Here is a 19950-nt window from a genome sequence, read left to right as displayed (position 1 = left end):
AAACCAAAAAATCAGCAGGAGAAAATGGCAAGTTGTCCAGAATGCTTGGAACAACATTTCTTTAGAACGTTGTCAAAATTTAATTAACTCAATGTCGAATAGATGCAAAGCTGTGATAAAAAACCAGGGGCATGCGATTAAATACTAATTTTTTACTATTGTTTAATTAAATTTATATCATTTTTTTGTTAATAAAATAAATTACTTGCAATATAACATTATATAAATTAATACTACTATTATTATGTCCAACCTGTTTTTTATACTTATACTATTATTATAAATAAAAGCAAAAGTTTAAAATTTTCTACTAATTAGTTTATCATCTCACACCTATTTAATTAATAATCCAGTATTACAATTTCATTTTCAGTAACTGTTTAAAGATAATAATATTAATTCGTTAATTTTAATCACACTACTATTATTTTGTCCACAACTGTATATACCGTGGTGTGACCAAACAAAGTCCTATGCTTTAGGAAAGTCCTAATTTAAGAAATTACAAATTTCGTATACATAAATTAAAAAATTTAGAGAAAAAAATTTAGTTATTTTATCTAACTAGATATCTTGTTAAAACAACAAAGTTATTTTCCGCAAATGTTTCTTTTATATATACGAAATTTGTCATTTCTTAAATTAGGACTTTCCTAAAGCATAGGACTTTGTTAGGTCACACCACGGTACCTTTCAATGGGAAAATGTTAAAATTATTATGGAATCTGGTGAAATCTCTTAGTTTTTCAGCCGAACACATGATTAAACAAATAAATAAATAAATAAAAAAAAAAACAATTCAGGTTACTTCTTTTTAAGATCTTAGGAATGACAATCTAAAATCAAAATGCAGTGTCTAAATATTGTTTATAGTTACCAAATATCTTAAACAAATGCCTTCAAATCAAATTCTGAACTGTTTTTACCCATATCAACCTTAAAAGAGTGACACTAAAGCGAACTTTTTGTACGCGAGTTTAGCAATAAAAAATAAGATAAAATGTCTCAGGAAAGGTGCAAAAGTTAGCGAATCCATAAAAATTGACCAATAAGCAATTATTTGCAGTTTTCTGGTGGTATTAGTTACATTATAACTCAACTTATTAGTTCCTAGCTATTGTTTTTTTTTTTTTTTACCAGTTTTTTCGGATTTTAACTGTGCAGCGTAAGCCCAGTCAAATTAAATAAGAGTTTTGTAAATCTTCATAAAGAAGCTAATGCAGCGCATTAAAGATTTAAATTCTATGAGATCTACTTCTAATTTTCAGTAAAAAAAAAATATTTTGAACAATTGCTTTGTTTCCAGAAATTAGAAAACTCCCGCAATAATTTCTTCTTGCTTAACAGTTATCGTAGTAAATACAGCAGCAAACAACACACACCTAATCTTCATTTTCCTAACTTTATTTTGAACTTTAAGAGCTGTGGAAGTAAAGCCAAAGTTTTTTTAAGAACGCTTTGATGTCTGTGCTTCTAATTTAAATTTGGGTTGCATTATTTATTGTTTTATTATCAGCTACGGTAGCTGCACTTATTGCAGCCTTAACTTTTATACACGTATTTATATATATATTATGTATGTTTAAATTGAATACATGCGTTGCATATCTTAGTTAGACATACTGTCTAATACAAAATTTAAATCGTCTTCTGTGTTTTTAGGTAACTAGAACTATTTAAAAAAGAAAGTATTAAAATGGCTTCAAGTAATGATTTCTTCCAAGGTGGTCAAGTTGGTTTCAAATTTTTGGGAATAGAAAAGGTTGCAGATGATTTTGGAGTCCCTGCTGCACCACTCAGATTTATGATTGGCATATTACTTGGTAAACTAGTAATGTTCTCAATTAAGATTCTAAATTTTCAGTAACATGCTTTGAGACCATTTTTAATGTATCTATGATAAATTATAAAGATGGATAAAATAAATAGAGATAATATAGATGGATGGTGTAAATATATGTTTCCTTCACATTTATTGTTTTCTTCAAATATCTAGGTTTCCCATTAGCATTTTTATATTTGCTATTGCCAAGTAAACAACCAACATTAAAGGTTAGTTTTACACTTTTTAACACACATGATCCTTTTTATAAAGCTTTTTAAAGAATTATAAACATTGTATATACCAGTGTATAAGTTGAGAATTTAAGCTGTTAAGAATGGGTCAAAAACGTTCTTTAAGGAGATAAAAAGATTAAAATGTTAATTTGTGGAATATATACCTTGATTTATGCATTGGTTATGATGATATATTCAGTGTTAATGACAACAATTTTTCATGCAAATGCAAATGTCATAGATCCGAAGGTGCAAGGTTTATGACAGATTGCATCAATAATTTTCTTGGGGTTGGAAAGCACTTTTAATGACTTTCCATAATCTGAAGGAAAAATTGTTTCTGCTCCTCATCCCTCATTACAAAGTGGCTGAAAGTTGTTGCAAGAGCTATAACTCACTCTGCACTTACAACCCTGAGTGATCAAGGAACTGTCTTTTCTTGTACATTTTAAATCTAAATTTTCCTAGGAACAAATGGCTTCATGTGAAAAAATAGTATTCATTTAAAGTTTTGAAAAACTAAGCAGAGGATGGACCAACAAACGTATTTTGTGTTTTGTTGTTGGCATAATCATATCCAATTGCTTAATCAGTTTTCTATGGAAATAGTTTTAAAAATAAGTACAGCCTTTTCTTGTTTTGTTTCAATATCTAGATTGTCATGCTTGATACTTCAACTGATCTATATTTGACCAAGAGTTTTCAAAATACTTAAAAAGTAACAGTGTTAAACAACATACCAATTGCTTTATTCTGAAATTGTATATATATATATTTTTTTTTTCCTCTGAAATTATATATATATATATATATATATATATATATATATATATATATATATATATATATATATATATATATATATATATATATATAAAATTTCAGAATAAAGCAATTGATATGTTGTTTAACACTGTTTGGCAGACTATTATCATTTTGCAAAAACGTTAAGTGCCACTTGAAATATTAACCCATGACTCTTTTTACCTTAAAATATCATGGTTGGGGAAGATTGTGTTGATCCACAAGAAATTATAAATTTTAGCTATTAAAAAGTAAATATTTATGTTTATCTTATTTTGATAACAAAGCTGTCATAAATAGTTGTTTGGTTAATGTATGATATTATTAACATTAACCAACATCTTTTTTTTATTATGGAAAGGCTTAGATGATTATTTCTAACCCTAAATGGGGTTTGAGATGATAATTGTTGAAGAAACCCATCTTGTGTACCTTTGACCAGCAAGGGACGTTGTACCTTTGACTGGTTTGTACTGCGCTTTAATTTTTTGCGAAATTTAAGAGGACACTTTTATGAAAATTTTCATCAAATTTATTAGACAGCTATACGGCATTGCTCTTGCATGTAAAAATCAGGTAAAAGCGTATTATTACTTTCTTGCTGGTATTTTGAAAGTTTTAAATATAAGTGAAGACAATATTAACAAATTATATTTTTATTTACAAACTATCTTTTATATATTTCTATATCTTATGCATTGTGTTTTATTTAATTTATTGATAAATAAGAGTAAATTTTACACTTGACACACAATCCATTATTGGAATGTATATTTTTATGTACTTATAACGCTTGATAATCAGTTTTGATAATGATAAAAGTTAGTTGGCAGCTGTAGCAACTTGATAATTAAGTTGATTATAGAGTTGTACTTGATTTCTGTACAGCAATAAGGAAGTAAGAGCAAATAAGTATATAATCATTTCTGTTAATATGTTTTAATCTTAAAATGCCAAGGAGTAAGGTTGGTGTTTTTCGTAAGAAGATTTGCGAGAAGGATATGTTTGATGCAGTGAATTTTGTTCTTCAACAAAAAATAAATTTAAGTAAAGCAGCAAGATATTGCAACATTAAAAAATCAATTTTAATATATCAGTTAAAGCACTTTAAAAAATCTGGAAGAACCCAGTATTCGTATTCACATAAGAAACCAAAAAATGTATTCTCAACAAAAGAAGAATTAATTTTGGTAAAATACTTGGCAGATGCTGCAAATATGCATTATGGGCTCACATTAAAGCAAATCAGATTCTTTGCATATGAGTATGCTTTAGCAAACCATAAAAAAATTGAAACTTCATGGATAAAGAATAAATGTGCTAGTGAACAATGGCTACGAGATTTTCCGAAAAGATATAATGATAAGTTATCCCTACGTAAACCGCAGCCAACAAGTCTTGGTAGATCTTCTGCATTCAATAAAGAAACTGTAAGAATTTTAAAAATTATAAAAATGTTTTAGAACGTTATCATTTTGAGCCATCAAACATTTGGAATTGTGATGAAACAGGAATTACCACAGTTCATGTACCATTGAAAATCCTAGCCCCAAAGGGCAAAAAGCAAATAGGGAGTATAACTAGTGCAGAATGAGGCAATAATGTAACAATGATTGCAGCCATTAATGCTACTGGAAGTAGCACTCCACCATTACTTGTATTTCCGCATGGAAAATTTAAGGACTACATGTTGAATGGTGCTCTTCCTGGAAGTGTAGGAGCAGCTAATAAGTCTGGATGGTCAAATAAAGTCATTTTTATGCAATTTCTTGAGGATTTTATTAGTAATGTATGACCTTCGGTAGAAAAACCAGTTCTATTATTAATAGATAACCATGAAAGTCATGTTAACATTTCTATTATTGAATTAGCTAAAAGATTGGGCATAATTTTAATGACATTTCATCCTCACACAACCCACAAAATGCAACCCCTTGATCGTGGTGTTTTTGGTCCATTTAAAATATTTTATAGTAATGCCATGAATAATTGGATGATATCATCAGGAAATGCTGGTAAACCAGTTACAATTTATGATATATCTTACCTTGTTGGTCAAGCTTATCCTTGTGTTTTTGTACCGAATAATATTGTTAACAGTTTTAAATGTACTGGGTTTTTTTCCATTTAATGAAATTATTTTTACTGAAATTGACTTCTTAGCTGCAACTGTTAATGATAGGCCAATAGTGGATACTGAAACTTGCATTTCTAATGATAGCAATGAGGTTGAAACCACTCCTGACAATTTACCATCAACATTGGAAATTGTTTCAGCTGAAATATTACGACCTCACCCAAAGCCAAATTAAGAAAGGCAGCTATTAAAAAAAGGCATAAGGGAAAATCACTCATTTTAACTGATACACCTGAAATGAAAGTTGTTTTACATTCAAAATCTAATAATGAACAATGTCAAAAACCTTTTTCAAGACAAATAAAATCCATGGCAAAACAGATTATTTTTAATCAACATTCTGACACAAGTTTAAATAATGAAAGTTTTGATGAAATTGATTTTGGAATAAATATACTTGACAATGAATCAGAAAATAGTGAAATTGTTTCAGGAAATTTCTTACTTGTAAAGTTAAGTGGAAAGAAATACTCTGAGACATTATGTGGCAGAAGTTATTGAAGTTGTTGGTTTAGTTTACAAAGTTAAGTATCTTAAGAAATCAGGTGACAATAAATTTATACGAGAAGATGACAATATTTATGATGCAGAACTTAAAGATATTATAATGAAAGTTCCACCACCAAGTGTTGGTCATGGATCATCTAGACGTCAGTATCTTATGTTTGATGTTGATCTGACATCTTTTACTGTACAGTAATGTTATTTAATATAATATATTTTAATTTCGTATTTTTCATTATCTGGATTAAAAGATTTCCTCTAAAAAGCATTATGGTCAAATCTAAATGAATCTGACAACTAAAAGTAGTTTTGGTTGGGTTTTAAGAGATTTCTAAATTAAAAATCTATTTAGGGGATATTAATCTACTTAGGGCCAGATTTTTTGTATGATCATATCATATCAATTACTTCCTATTGAGGTATTGTAGTGCTTTAAGTCCTCCAGCAACTGCCTTGAAGACTGCCCAAACCTCTCCAGGGAAGACCCAGTAGCACATCCACCCTGAGTTTGCCTCCCCTTTGAGGAATGGGCCAAAAAAAAATAGAAAAGATTAGTTTAATACAAACACACCGGCCTAGCCGGCTCGCTACACTTGATCTTAGCCATTAGGCCGAGAAGCGATACTTCCTATTGATATCAATATAATTACTTAAAATATAAAACTCCGCTAAGTGAAAGGGTTTTAAAATCGGTAACCTTAGGTACAATGAGTTCATTTCTAATTGTACCTAGGCCATCAGCTAGTGTAGCAAGTTATAGAAATATATTTTTGCTCTTAAATTATCTAAAAGATAGTAACAACTTAATTAAAAACATTTTGTACAACTCAATCACATTTGAAGTTTCCAATCTTAACCTTAACCGTCCCATGTAAATAGCATCCAACTGAAAAAAAATGTGGCTAAATTAAGGTAGTACTGGTAATTGATGTCATTTTCTTTTATTTACTACAAAAAAACAAATAAAACAAAATCGGAAGGATTATGACCAAAGATGTTACTTTAAAACACGGTCCTAAGTACAAGGACGATGAATGGCCCTTTGTACAAGACTAGATACAAAACAAGATCTATCAAAAAATCCAAATTAAGCGAGACTTATGTAATGCTGCAATTAGTAGTTATTGTTCAAAACAAAATTAATTACTTGAATTACAAAAAAACGTTTTACTTGGGATTCTAATATACAGTGAGAGAAATAAGTATCCGAACAAAAGATTTTTTTATGGAAAATAAACTTTGTCAGGTTTTTTTCGAAAAACATATGTTTTTGATAAATACTTTTATAATTATTCTAAAAGCAAATTTAATTACGATTTTATGTTGCAAAAAGTTAATCAAAGGTAATTAACTTGCGTTGCTAAAATTTAACGATTCCCGAAGGAGTGTTAAAACTTCAATAAAAAATAATTATCCGAACATGTTGTTTTGTAAACGAAGTTTTGAAATTGATTATTAAAAAAAGTTTTTAAACCAATGGTTTTAGAAATATTGTTGTTTTACAACGAGTAATTTTTAATAATTGACTGATATTTTTTTAAATTCATTTGATTTACCATTGATATCATCAAGTATGGGAGTTAAAACCAAGGAATGGTCCCAAGCTCAGCGCAATTTGGTTATTGACTTGTTCAAGCAAGGTAAAACGTTTAGGTCGATTAATAAAGCGACTGGAATGGCATTAGGAACCATCAGCGATCTGGTTAAAAAGTATAATATGTTTGGATATCTGCAAAATCAGCCCAGATGCGGAGCAAAGCATAAAACAACATCAAGAATAGATCGACAAATTGTAAAGATGGTGCAAAAAAACCGTTTTTTATCAGCACCAAAAGTGTCAAGCCTCCTTGAGAAAGATTTTGGGTTAAAAGTGAGCTCATGTACTATTCGAAATCGATTGAAAGAAAGTGGATTCAAAGCAAGAGTTCCACGCAAGAAACCATCCCTTTCAAAAATCCATCGAAAACGAAGACTTGCATTTGCTAAAAAATATGTAAATATGCTGGTATCATTCTGGAGGAAAGTTTTGTGGACGGACGAGTCAAAATTTAATCTTGTGAAGTCCGATGGAGCTCAAAAAGTTTGGAGAAAAAAAGGGGAAGCATTCACACTCAGTTGTATTCGAGGCACAGTAAAATTTAGTGGAGGCAATGTTATGGTATGGGGATCGATGGCTTGGAACGGAACAGGAAAACTGGAGTTTATTGATGGAATTATGGACTTTGAGGTTTATGTTAAAATTCTCAATAATATCTTCTGGCTTCAACTAAAAAACTGCGATTAGGAAAGCATTTTATCTTCCAACAAGACAATGACCCTAAACATACGTCAAAGAAAGCAGAAGAGTTTTTCATCCAAAAGCAAATTGAGTTACTTGAATGGCCTGCGCAAAGTCCAGATCTCAATCCAATTGAACATCTCTGGGCAATTCTGGATAAAAAATGTGGCACACGATGTCTAAAAAGAAAAGAAGATTTAAAAATCATGCTCCAAGAAGCTTGGGCTGATATCGACTCAGATACGACAAAGAAATTAGTTGAATCGATGCCATGTCGACTTGGAGAAGTCATAAAAGCTAAAGGCGGTCCAACTCGATATTAAAAAGTCAAAAAAATAATTACTCGGAGAAACGTTAATCTTTAAGCCTTAATCTTTAAAATTTTGTTCGGGTACTTATTTAATGCTAAAAAATTGCATAGTTTAAATGTATCTTAATTTTTTATCAATTAATTATTATTATTGATATTTTTTTTTTGCATATTGAATTCGTAATAAAACTTTCTTTCAGAATAATCATTTCTTTTATTTCTATAAAGTTTTTTTTTTCGAAAAAAACCTGACAAAGTTTATTTTCCATAAAAAAATCTTTTGTTCGGATACTTATTTCTCTCACTGTAAGTGACAAGAATCAAAATTTTAATTTAGACCATTAAAAAATGTTTTCTGGTTATAACTTGCTGCGGCAACGTCTTTAATTGCTTACAAAATGGTTATATTAGCTTTTATTGACATGTGGTTGGCCAGAAATTTCTTTATAACATATAGCAAAGCTGAAATTTTTATAATATATCTTTATAACATATAGCAATCTTTATAACATATAGCAAAGCTGAAATATGTCATTATTACTTATTAAAAGTCCAACAAAAGGAACAACATACCTCGGTCAAAGGTACAATGTACGTGTTGTACCATTGACCATTTGAGTATTTTTTTAAAAACGCTCAAAAATGATACTTTTTGGTTGAATGAGAAAAAAATCAAAAGTATAATTTTTGCGCAAAATATAAGAGAATAACATAAACTTTGAATGGTATAAATTGATTCAATAGTCAAGGAAAAAAACTCCAGGAAACAAAAAGTGGTCAGAGGTACAACAGGTTCCCCTATATATATACACACACACACACACACACACACACACACACACACACACACACACACACACACACACACACACACACACACACACACACACACACACACACACACACACACAAACACAAACACACACACATACATACTGTATGTATGTATGTATGTATGTATGTATGTATGTATGTATGCATGTATGTATGTATGTATGTATGTATGTATGTATGTATGTATGTATGTATGTATGTATGTATGTATGTATGTATCTATCTATCTATCTATCTATCTATCTATCTATGTGCGTGTGTATTTATGTATGTATGTATATCATTTACTTTAGCATCTTTACATATCATTTGCTGGTTTATTGGTCTCCTACTTTTGTTTTGGTAAGTTAGAGATCATAATTTTTGTGTTTCTTTAAAACTTTCAAAGATAATTTTAATTAAGTTTAATATCAGAAATTATAAAAAGATTACATAAAAACTCAAAGTTCTTAAAAATATATATTTTATTAGATCAATAAGACAGATTATAGATGCTTAGTCAACACATCACATGTTTGTTTACCATTCATCTAAAATTATAATAATCAAGTTGTTTGAGATTCATTGCACACCTCAGTGATAAACAATCACAAAAAGATTTAGTCAGATATGCGATGATATTTTACAAACTTTCCAAAACAAAATAATTTTTTGATTTTCAATAAGAAAAATATGCTTGTTTCTGCAGCAATTATTTTTTCATCTGTAGTTATAGTAATGAATGCTTTAATAGCAACTTCAACAAAACTTACACAATGAAAGCAATCTCTGCATTAAACATTTGAAAATGTTGATTTTGTTTTAAAATATGAAACTGATTGTAAAAGCAGTTCTCTTCCAACTTCAGTGACTGCCAAGTTTACAAAAGGTTTTTAAATTATAAGTTTGTAAAGTCTCACCCTAAAATTAGTAACAAATATGCACAACTATAATTATCTAATCATTTGTTTAGGTTCAGACTGTGTCTTCAACATAGTTAGTGTCCTTGTATCTTATGTTTCTCTGATCCTGTTTGGTGGTACAATTCACAATGTCGTATTTGCTTTTATATTTCAAATGGTATGATATAAATTTTTCTTTAAAAAATCTTACTTAACAATTTCTTATATTTACATTATAACTATTAATTATAATTAATACTAGTAAATATACTATCAGTCAAAATTGAATTTTTTTTTTAAATTGCATTTTTCAGGAAAATTGCATTTTTCATTAAAATTGTACAACTCAGTAAAGTTGCACGAATCAGTAATATTAAAGTTTTGAAAAATCAAAAAAAACTTTCTAGAAATTTGTCTGAAAATTTTAATAAAAACTACTTTTCAGCTTCATAGTCATTGAAATTAAATGTGATATTGATAACTAGTAAAAATAAAATAAATGACATTTAAATTTTTTTTTAAAAAAAAGACTTTCACCCTTTTAAAAAAAAAAACAATTAAATAAAAAATGGTAAATGAGGGTATTCTTTCATATTTGCTTTTTTATCTTGATTTGTAAAAGACAATATATTATACTGGTTCAAATTTTTAAAAAAGTTTTCTATATGTGTTATCATTTTTCTGCAGTCACAGGATATTCATTACTTTTACACAATCACAGGACTCTAAATATTCCTATTTAAACACAAGACTGTAATTTTTATTGCCAAAACATAAATTTATGCAATTGTAATAGTTAAAAAGATAAACTGCTTTTAAAATGTATTGTTTTTATAGTCATACATGCTTGGTTCATATGTGTTATTTTCATCAGATGGTTATGATGTTAAATGGACTACACCTCAGTGTATTATGTGTTTGAGATTAATAGGTAATTCAAATATTAAAATGATTATTTAAGCAAAATAAAAATAATTATAATTAGATTTAATTTTTGTGAAAGCCTGAAAAGTTAGTAAAATAGTTTTTGTTTTTTAAAAAATGAAATCTTTATTGATACTTTTTAACTTCAATGACATTTTTAAATAGTTGGTTTCACATCTGCATTTAACTGAGTATGTATTAAAATTGCATCTGTAAATTAAAAAATATTTTGCTACATAAAGTTCTGCTGAACACATTGCAGTAATCTTCATATTTATTCAGTGGCAGGTGGTTCATTTAAACCAAGAAGTACTTCTACTTCTTGCATTTTCTTCAAGCTTTCATGTCTTAGATATTTGAAACAATTTGAAACAAACTACTGTACTGAAGAAATTATTCATACTCTACCAAGTTTTTCAGCGTACTATTCTTATTATCTATCTGATTCAAGCTTTTACAAAATGAGATTGTAGAGTTGTAGAGTGTAAGAAAGTTATTATTTGAAGGACAAAAATCTGAAACTAAAATACAAAAAAAACACCCAGCATAGTTGTGCATAATTATTTTTAGTTGCATTTTTTAGGACTATCATGGGATTGTTATGATGGAAAACAAAATAAGGTGCACACAATACTATTTTTTTAAAACAATTACATTATTACTAAATTTTCTTTCTGTAAAATGGTTCTAAGTTCCCTGCGTTTTGTTAAGTTATTTGAGAGTAATAATTTTCTTGTTATTTTAGGAAAAATTGCGTGATGACTTAAAGAAGACCTGTTATTCTGGAACACCAACATTTCTTGAGGTGATTTAAGTATTTATGTTATAATTGTAGCATTATGGGTGAAATTTTTCAAAGAAATTTTTTGAAAAATTTTTTTTATTGAGGTAGTATGAAAACATAGATATTACATGATAACTGGAGACTAATAAAAAATTTAAATCTTTGAAATTCATAGCCTTTAATTGCTTATCAATTGAAAACTAATTTACAGATATTTTTATTTTTTTTGCAAAATTAAGCTAATGTACTGCTGTTTGATTGCAATGGTGTTAAATATTGGTTATCATTGTAATCAGGTTAAAACTTACAAACAAGAAAACTTGTGTATAATTGAAGACAATTAAAATTGTTGCAAAAAGAACTTTTTACAATTGCCAGGCCAATAATATTTTTATCAGTCAAAAAGTAAATATGTCCCCTACAAGTTCAAATATACTCAAACTGAGAAATCTGCTCCTATGGCTTGAAAAATGCATCATAAAATACTCATAAGACTTTAAATTTAAATTTGTATATAGAAGAATGGTGAAAGAAATTTCTTGCATGATATACTCACAATATATCGACCTGGCTACAATCCACTAATTTAAGAATGATATGAACAAAATGGCATTTTAATTGGTACCTAAGGAAACAAATCCTCCAAATTTCAAATAAAATTTTTTAAAATTTTACTTAAATTTATTGAAAATGTTAAACAATTATAAAAGGAATCTTTTTGAAAAGCAAGAAATTTGCTTCAGATGATAAGGATTTTAAGGAAAAGTGGATGCTTCAAAAAAAAGTGACCAAATACAAGATCATCCAGGAGATCAAGTATCAAGTCTATTAGTAGCAATCATCATCTAAAATGAGTTATATGATGAACTTTATGCTTAGGCCAAATTTTGAGTATATTCCAATATTTTAAAATTTTTAAATATGATTATATTCAGAATTTATAGATAATTTTATTGTGTCTGTAAATACTAAATAAGTCGCTAAATACTGACCAAATTTTAACAAAAAAACTTTGCATACAAAATTAAAAAAAAAAAAAAAAAGTAAGGCAATTAAAATGCTTACTATATCCTAAAAGAGATTGATTATTTTAATGAAACACATAGTCTGTTCTTGTTACACTGCTCTTGCGGAGTAAATTTAAAATTAACTTATACTTTTTGTATTTGCACTCTAGACACTTAACAGTTTCTTGTTCTCTAATACTTTAAGTTTCAACTTCTTAAATAAACTATTTTGTCTAATACTTTACTTAAGGTCAAGGTTTGTAGAGAGACATTATTGTATTATTAAAGTTACCATGATAGGTTTTTCTTACTAATTGTTCATCTTCAGTGTTGAGAGGTTTTTTTGTCTTTGTTTTAATTTTTGAGACTTGAAACTTTTTTTTTAAAAGGCTTATTTCTTTGGTAAATATATCATTTATTTTTTGTTGATTGTTACTTATGTTTATTTATTATTGAAAAATTTAGTAAAAAGCCCCTCTAGGATCTCAGGAAATCCTAATTATTTTTACTTTTTAAAGTGCATGGACTTTTTTTACACTTTTTTACACTTTCTTCTTGCTGATGCTTTGCTGATAATGTAGCACAGTTTATTCTAGGTTTTTGATGTTCTAAAGAATTATTTTATCATTATAAATTCCTTTCAAAGATATTTGGATATGCATTTTTCTTTGGTGCTTTTATGGCTGGACCACAGGTTTGTTTTGTTTTTTGAATTTTTATCTTCATAATTTTAACATTTCATTACAGATAATTTTATCATTAATCAAAAATATTTTTATTATTCTCATGAATCACAGTAGTTTTTTATTTTATTAATTTACAAAACAAGCTCACCCTAGAAATACTGTTTTAAAAGTAAATTGCATGCTAAAATAAATGTAATGACTGTTGTACCATTTATTGATAAAAAAAAATCTTACTGACTTAAATTTTTTTTAGTTTTCATTTCAACGCTATACATCATTTGTTGAATGCAAGCTTATTGACACAGAAGGATTGAAAACATCTTCTAGGAGGTATAACTGTAAAAATCATTTGAAAAAAAACTAATTTTTTTTGAAAATATGCTAATATTAAGTAGACCCTTTGATAATCTTTTTACTCCATATATTTCAATTCTAATAGGTTTAAAAAGGCAATTGAAAAGTTTTTTGGTGGCTTTGTTATACTAGCAATATTTGTCAAATTTGATCCTTTATTCTCAGCAGACTTTATGTACAAGCCTGGTTTTATGGTATGTTTTCTTTTTTGTGTGAGTTTTAAATAATTGACTAATCAGTAGATGTTGGATTTTTGAAGTATTTAGTGTTAATAGACTTATATGGCCTATTTAACCATTGACAATAACTACTCTGAAACATTTGCATTTATTACAAGCAAAATATTTTGTTTTAATTATCAATTAAGTGACTATCTAATGGCTAAATTTCAGGTGACAAATTTAGTGTCATGTGTATTGGCTTTTTGAAGTCATGCAATTACAAAATTGATACTGTTTTTAAGATCTCTTTCTGTAATTCCACAAAAATTTATACTGACTGACCTTCAAAGTAATATCAATATATAAATATATAAAGGTTTCCCATAAGAATTAATTTTTGTTCTTATGTGAATATCCTACCTTTAAAAAGCACAGTGGATTGCTGCAGTCAGAATCTTTGTAAAGAAGCTGCCAAGCAAATAAAGCAACTTAATGAAGTAAATCTGTTGTATACTTGGGTGGAAAATGGATACCAGATGTCTCTGGTAGTTCAATTCTGATTGATCATCTCTATGTCCTGGTTGCTTCTGTTGCAGATATTAACTTAGTTCTTCTTAGAGTGTCTCCATTATTGTCTGGGGCTGGAGATGTCTCAGCAGATACTGCTATTCAACAACTCAAGTCTTGGCAGTGTTCATTATTCAAATGTACTCTGACACCACAGCAACCAACATCAGGCAACAGTGGAGTTTGTCAACTTTTGAAGGATACACTAAAACTCTTATGGGTGCATGTAAGCATGATGTAAAATTCTCTTTTCTGATGATGGTCTTTGGACTATCTTGTGGTTCTGATGCCATCTTTTTTAAGCAATTTTATAACTGACAAGCTGACACAGAAGCATATATTAGATAATTATCTCAAATTTTTGCATCTGGCTGAGTATGTAATTAGGTTAAAAATTGAAGTTACTGTCAGGAGACCAATAGCTTTCATAGGGGAAGATGAGGTAAAGGCACTGTACAATCTCAAGATTCTGCTATAATAAGACAATCAAAATACTCTTCAGCTAACTTGTTGTGACTTTAAGCCATTCAGCGCCTTAACAAATTTGTGTTTGAAGTGTACATTTAAAAATGATTTTTATGAAGAACATCTCTGGATGCACACAACAATGACATTAAGTTGATCAACAGTCTTCAAAGTTATGGTGATGGAACCAGAAGTGAGATTGGGTTCAAAATGATGACTTGAGATTTGTGTTACCTCAGTGAAGAGAGCCATTTTTTTGTCACAACTATCAAACAAAGAAAAACAAGAACTAGGACTACATTGCCATCCAGTGTTCCTGAGCTTCAAGCATCTTGAGTATTCTTTGAAACAACGAGATAGCAGTTTTCTTAGCATATTAGTGGAAGGCTGGCCTGGACTGTTATCTGTTTTTTTAAATGTATCAATTTAAGGTGTGCTGTTTACTATTCAAGCACACTAACCATGCACTCACCAGAGATTTAAATTTCTTTCAGAAGTAGTTTTTTTTTCAAAGCTGTTAATCTTGGAGTTCTCCGACTCCTAAATATTTCCTATCAAGCTAAAAATTTTTCTGGTGTAATAACTCAACAAAAGGAAACTTCTTAGCAGGTGAAAGACAAATTTTGAGGGTTGTTTCTTTTTTTGGGACACCCTAATGTATGCATTATGTAATGTAGAAGATATTTAACGCAAGAAAATATAATACTTACAAAGCATTATATTTTCTTCTGTTAGTTTAAGATTTTTAATTTCAGGAATACTCTTTTGCGATGAGATGTACCTATATGACTTTATCTTATCATATCCATTTCTGCAAATATGTTGCAATTTGGTACTTCAGTGTAAGTTTTACAGAAATTCCTTTTTAATACACTATACATACATACATACATACATTACATACATACATACATACATACATACATACATACATACATACATACATACATACATACATACATACATACATACATACATACATACATACATACATACATACATACATACATACATACATACATATATACACACACATACACATATATACATACATACATACATACACACATACATACATACATACATACATACATACATACATACATACATACATACATACATACATACATACATACATACATACATATATACATACATACATACAGTAACGTGCAAAAGTTTATAAACAGCTAAATTTTTCAAGTTTTTTTGTCACAACTTTTTACTTTTTACTGAAAATAAATGAAATTTTCAACAGTTGTTCATATAATGTGATTATATACAATAAGTTACTCAAAAACATGATAACTTGTAATGGAAGGGAGAAATTCAAATTTTATTGAAAACATATTTGTGCAAAAGTTTACTTGACAACAACAAGGTATAGAGTCAACTAAGTTGATCAGATTGTATATGGGGATATTTACCCAACAATCTAAAAGCACCTGGGATAAGTCATTTTTATTGGTCGGTTTTTCACCTTTCAATTAGCAATGGAGGTAATCCCAAAGATGTTCTGTTGGATTTAAATCTGGGTTTTGAGAAGGCCAATCTGAATTAGGAACTTTTTTAAAATTAAAAAAACTTTTGATACAATTTGCACAGTGCTTTATATTGTTGTCTTACTGGAAAATCCAACCACAAGGCATTTTATCTTTTCCATGTGGTAGCATAACATTCTTGATTATATCTAAATATACATTTTGATCCATTATGCCTTTGATGCGATTAAGTGAACCAATAGAATTACCACTGAAAAGATCCCCAAACCATTATATTGTAACCACCATGTTTAACTGTTGGAATTTGATACTTAGAAGCAAGTCTTTCATCTTTCAGACGTCTCATATACTTTATACAGTTGCTATCAAACCTACAAAACAATGATTCGTCACTGAATAAGACTTTTGACCATTCTTTTGAAGTCAATCCAAATGATCTTTTTTAAATTTTGACAATAACCAAACAAGCTATGCTGACGCAGGCAACATTTTGTAATATCTATGCTGCACTTAACAACATAATTCTTGCTTAGAATGCTATTTAATTCGACAACACTTCTACAGGGATCTTGTTTTGATTTTCTTACCAAAGATCTGTCTTGATGTTCTGTAATATCTTTGGCCTGCCTGGACGATGCTTGTTTTCAAGTGTCTTTTGGTGTCTATTACTCTTACTAAGTACACTAATTGTTGATTTAGCCACATCAAAAAGCTCAGAAATTTGCTTATAAGGAAAGTTCTTCTCTACAGTACGTATTATTAAATTTTTCTTTTCTCTTGATGACTACTTAGATTTTCCCATTATTTTTTAAGTTTTGTTTAAGTTAAATATTATATCCAATAAATTAGTTTTAATATAAATACATTTTTCTTAATGAAATTTTGATTTTCTTAATGGGGCATGGAATTGTTTATTAACTTTTACACGATATGTTTCCAATAAAATTTGAATTTCTTCCTTCCATTACAAGTTATCATTTTTTTGAATGAATCGTATTATATAATCACATTAAAGCAACAATTGTTAAAATTTCATTCCTTTTCAGTCAAAAGTCAAAAAGTTATGACAAAAAAACTTGAAAACAATTTACTGTTTATAAACTTTTGCATGCTACTGTATATACATACATACAATCATACATATATACACATGCATACATACATACCAGATTTTTTATAGTGGCAATGGTTATGCTTTTTTCCAATATTTTTCCATTATTTTTTATTTTTTTGCAAAAACAGGTATTAATGAATTATTGGATCATTTTTCTAATACATATTTAATGAGCTTTATAAATCACTGCAATTTTTAATTTTTTGAATATAGAAAGACTTTGATTTTTGGCTTATAATTGAAAAGCAAAAGTTAGTTTTCAGTTTTCTGAATAAATTAATGTATTTTTAAACTGATTTACAATCTCAGCAAGATTAAATCTTTGAGTAAAAGTATGTTGTTTTTTATCTATATATATATTTTTTAAAAGAAATAAATCTTTTTTTTTTTTATAAAAATCTAGGAGAGTGTTTGTATGATAACAGGTTTAAGCTACAATGGTGTACACAAAGGAAAATCTCAGTGGGATGGTGTTTGTAACATTAAGTTGAGGAAATGTGTTAGTGGTGCATTTTTCCAGGTGAGTAAAAAGTTTTACATAGTTCACTTTAATAGTAAGAATGTTCAAATATGTTAAAAGTTTTGTTTTCTAGGTCATTTTTCTTTACTTAAATTTCCACCAGTAAACATTTTTAAATACATTACTAGGACTATAAAGGCTTTGTTTTCAGGATATGCTAGAGGCATTCAATATCAACACAAGTCAATGGGCTGGAAGGTTTAAAACTTCTTTCATTTACAATAATAAAGACTTGTAAAAAAGAGAATGAATTTTTATTTATGTTAATGAGAATTTATTATGAAAATGTTATGAAATATTTTTGCTTTGAATTGTTTCTTGTGCTCTACAGTATCTATCTGAAGATGTGCCTGAAGAAAACAAACAGATAACCATGATTTTTAGAACTCTAAAAAATGTTTTTTAAAGTTCTAAAAATATAAGAAAAATATAAAAAATATAATATAAGAAAAACAACACTAATTGATCAACATTGTAATAACTATTGTTTATTTTTATTTTTTAAAGTTTTCTGGATTTTTTTTAGGTATATTTTTAGAAGGCTTATGTTCTTGGGAAATAAAAATATATCTCACATCTTAACACTGCTGTTTTTATCACTTTGGCATGGTTTTTATATTGGTTATCTTATTTTGTTTGGCATAGAGTTCTTGTTGCTGAAAGGGGAAAGAAAGGTATATTTAAGCTATAGTTTCTCTTTTTTTATAGTCATGGTGAGTAAATTTTAGTAAGTTATAATTTTCTATTGAAAGCTATCTTATTTTTTTCTGGTAATAATTTATTGGTAGAAAACTGAAAAAAATTTTTAACGAATTCTTTAAAGCATCCAATTGATTTAAAGGATGTCTTATATAAAATCTGCTTTTATGCTTCCAACTCCAAAGTTTTCTTTTTATCTTTTCCTGTTCCACTACATAAATGAGAAAACATATGACCTTGCAATCGTTACTAGTTTTATGTAAAAATTTATTTTTTGAAACTGTTTTGTCTTAATATTATCTTTATTAACATATTTTGATTGCCAGATTAAATTTAAGAAAAAGTGACTATATTAAAAGTCTATAGTTTTTTTTTATATAGACCTGTGCACATCTAAGCAGTATTTTCAATACATCATATCATGAACTACCAAATATATTTAAATTAGTTATTCGTGTCAGTGGTGCATTGTTTAAGGCATACTCTTGTGCATTTGCTGCCACTGCATTTATGTTACTGAGATGGAGGAGGATCAAAGTTGTAAGTATTTTTTGCTATTATTAATGTTAAGCAATTCTTAATGTTAGATCATGTAGCTTTTTCAATAATATTTGGGTGAAAGTTTGAAAGTATTTTTATCAGCATTTGATCAATTTGTAGGCCTATGGATCAACATACTATTGGTTGATTGTTGTCCTGATATTTTGGTTTGCAATTCTTTTACCTGTCCTTGCAGTAATTGTCAAAAGAAACCAAAAGAAATTGTGAGTGTTGTGTCTATAAAGTTTATAACTTAATCGTTTTTTTTGCAATTCTAAAAGTAAATGTTTGCATTATCATTTCAGCTACTACTAAAAAATTATTTTTGTTTCATATTTAGATTAAAAGAAAAAAAGGAAGATTAAATAAATGTAAAAATTTTATGCAGTTTTTTAACAGTTCCCCTGTTTTATCACTTTATTATAAATTTTATTTTTTGAAATTTTAAAAGAGTTTAAAAGAAATCTGTTTCCAATTATATTTGGTGTTTTATTACTTTGTTTATTTTCAGACAAATAAAATTTTCCTTTCCCTGTATGGTGGTCTGGAATTTAGGTTAATAATATTTAGAATATAACTTTTATGCATTTTTAAATGGAATAAAAAAATAGTGTAATGGAAGTAATTTGGGTGACCAGTTGTTGTTAATTAGCTGTTAATGTAATAACATTATTTAAATGAAAAAAGATGTTTTGTTAAAAATGGTCCAAAATTTGTAAATCAATAGTAATCATGTTGTTTTTTGATAGTCTTTGTTAAGAGGTTAAATATATATACGTATGGTAATGAGGTTGTTAAATTAATCTATTTTATGTAACCAA

The 19950-nt window shown here is 28.1% G+C and overlaps 1 protein-coding gene across 4 annotated transcripts; it reads left to right on the top strand.

Annotated features, from left to right (window-relative positions):
- The first annotated feature begins 1264 nt into the window (after nt 1-1264).
- LOC145185805 (lysophospholipid acyltransferase 5-like) lies at nt 1265-19859 on the top strand. Of its 4 annotated transcripts, XM_090097299.1 has the most exons (18): nt 1265-1823; nt 1997-2052; nt 9219-9267; nt 9878-9984; nt 10644-10737; nt 11314-11351; nt 11476-11535; nt 13168-13215; nt 13461-13537; nt 13647-13755; nt 15510-15596; nt 17774-17890; nt 18042-18088; nt 18417-18564; nt 18971-19129; nt 19250-19353; nt 19470-19500; nt 19641-19859. In XM_090097299.1, the coding sequence occupies exons 1-17, from the start codon at nt 1697-1699 to the stop codon at nt 19492-19494; spliced, it is 1452 nt and encodes a 483-aa protein (XP_089953425.1). In that variant the 5' UTR covers nt 1265-1696; the 3' UTR covers nt 19495-19500; nt 19641-19859. The 4 variants fall into 4 exon arrangements, 3 of the variants coding, with proteins under 3 accessions (XP_089953425.1, XP_089953424.1, XP_089953426.1); XM_090097298.1 differs by lacking the exon at nt 19641-19859 and having other exon boundaries at nt 19470-19619; XM_090097300.1 differs by lacking the exons at nt 1997-2052; nt 19641-19859 and having other exon boundaries at nt 1634-1823; nt 19470-19619.
- Nucleotides 19860-19950: the final 91 nt, after the last annotated feature.

This window comes from Hydra viridissima, unplaced genomic scaffold (genome assembly GCF_058129835.1).
Source record: "Hydra viridissima isolate aposymbiotic clone 2 unplaced genomic scaffold, HvirCarnegie_v1 scaffold_9, whole genome shotgun sequence".
Lineage (NCBI taxonomy): Eukaryota > Metazoa > Cnidaria > Hydrozoa > Anthoathecata > Hydridae > Hydra > Hydra viridissima.
Note: the sequence above shows the minus strand (reverse complement) of the source record. Positions and strands in the feature narration are given on the sequence as shown.

Bases quoted from the DNA above. Each gene is read 5' to 3' on its own strand.
- LOC145185805 (XM_090097299.1), top strand. From the start codon at position 1,697: ATGGCTTCAAGTAATGATTTCTTCCAAGGTGGTCAAGTTGGTTTCAAA. The intron at 9,985-10,643 runs GTATGATATAAA...TTGTTTTTATAG, and splicing joins TTGCTTTTATATTTCAAATG to TCATACATGCTTGGTTCATA. The intron at 19,130-19,249 runs GTAAGTATTTTT...ATCAATTTGTAG, and splicing joins GATGGAGGAGGATCAAAGTT to GCCTATGGATCAACATACTA.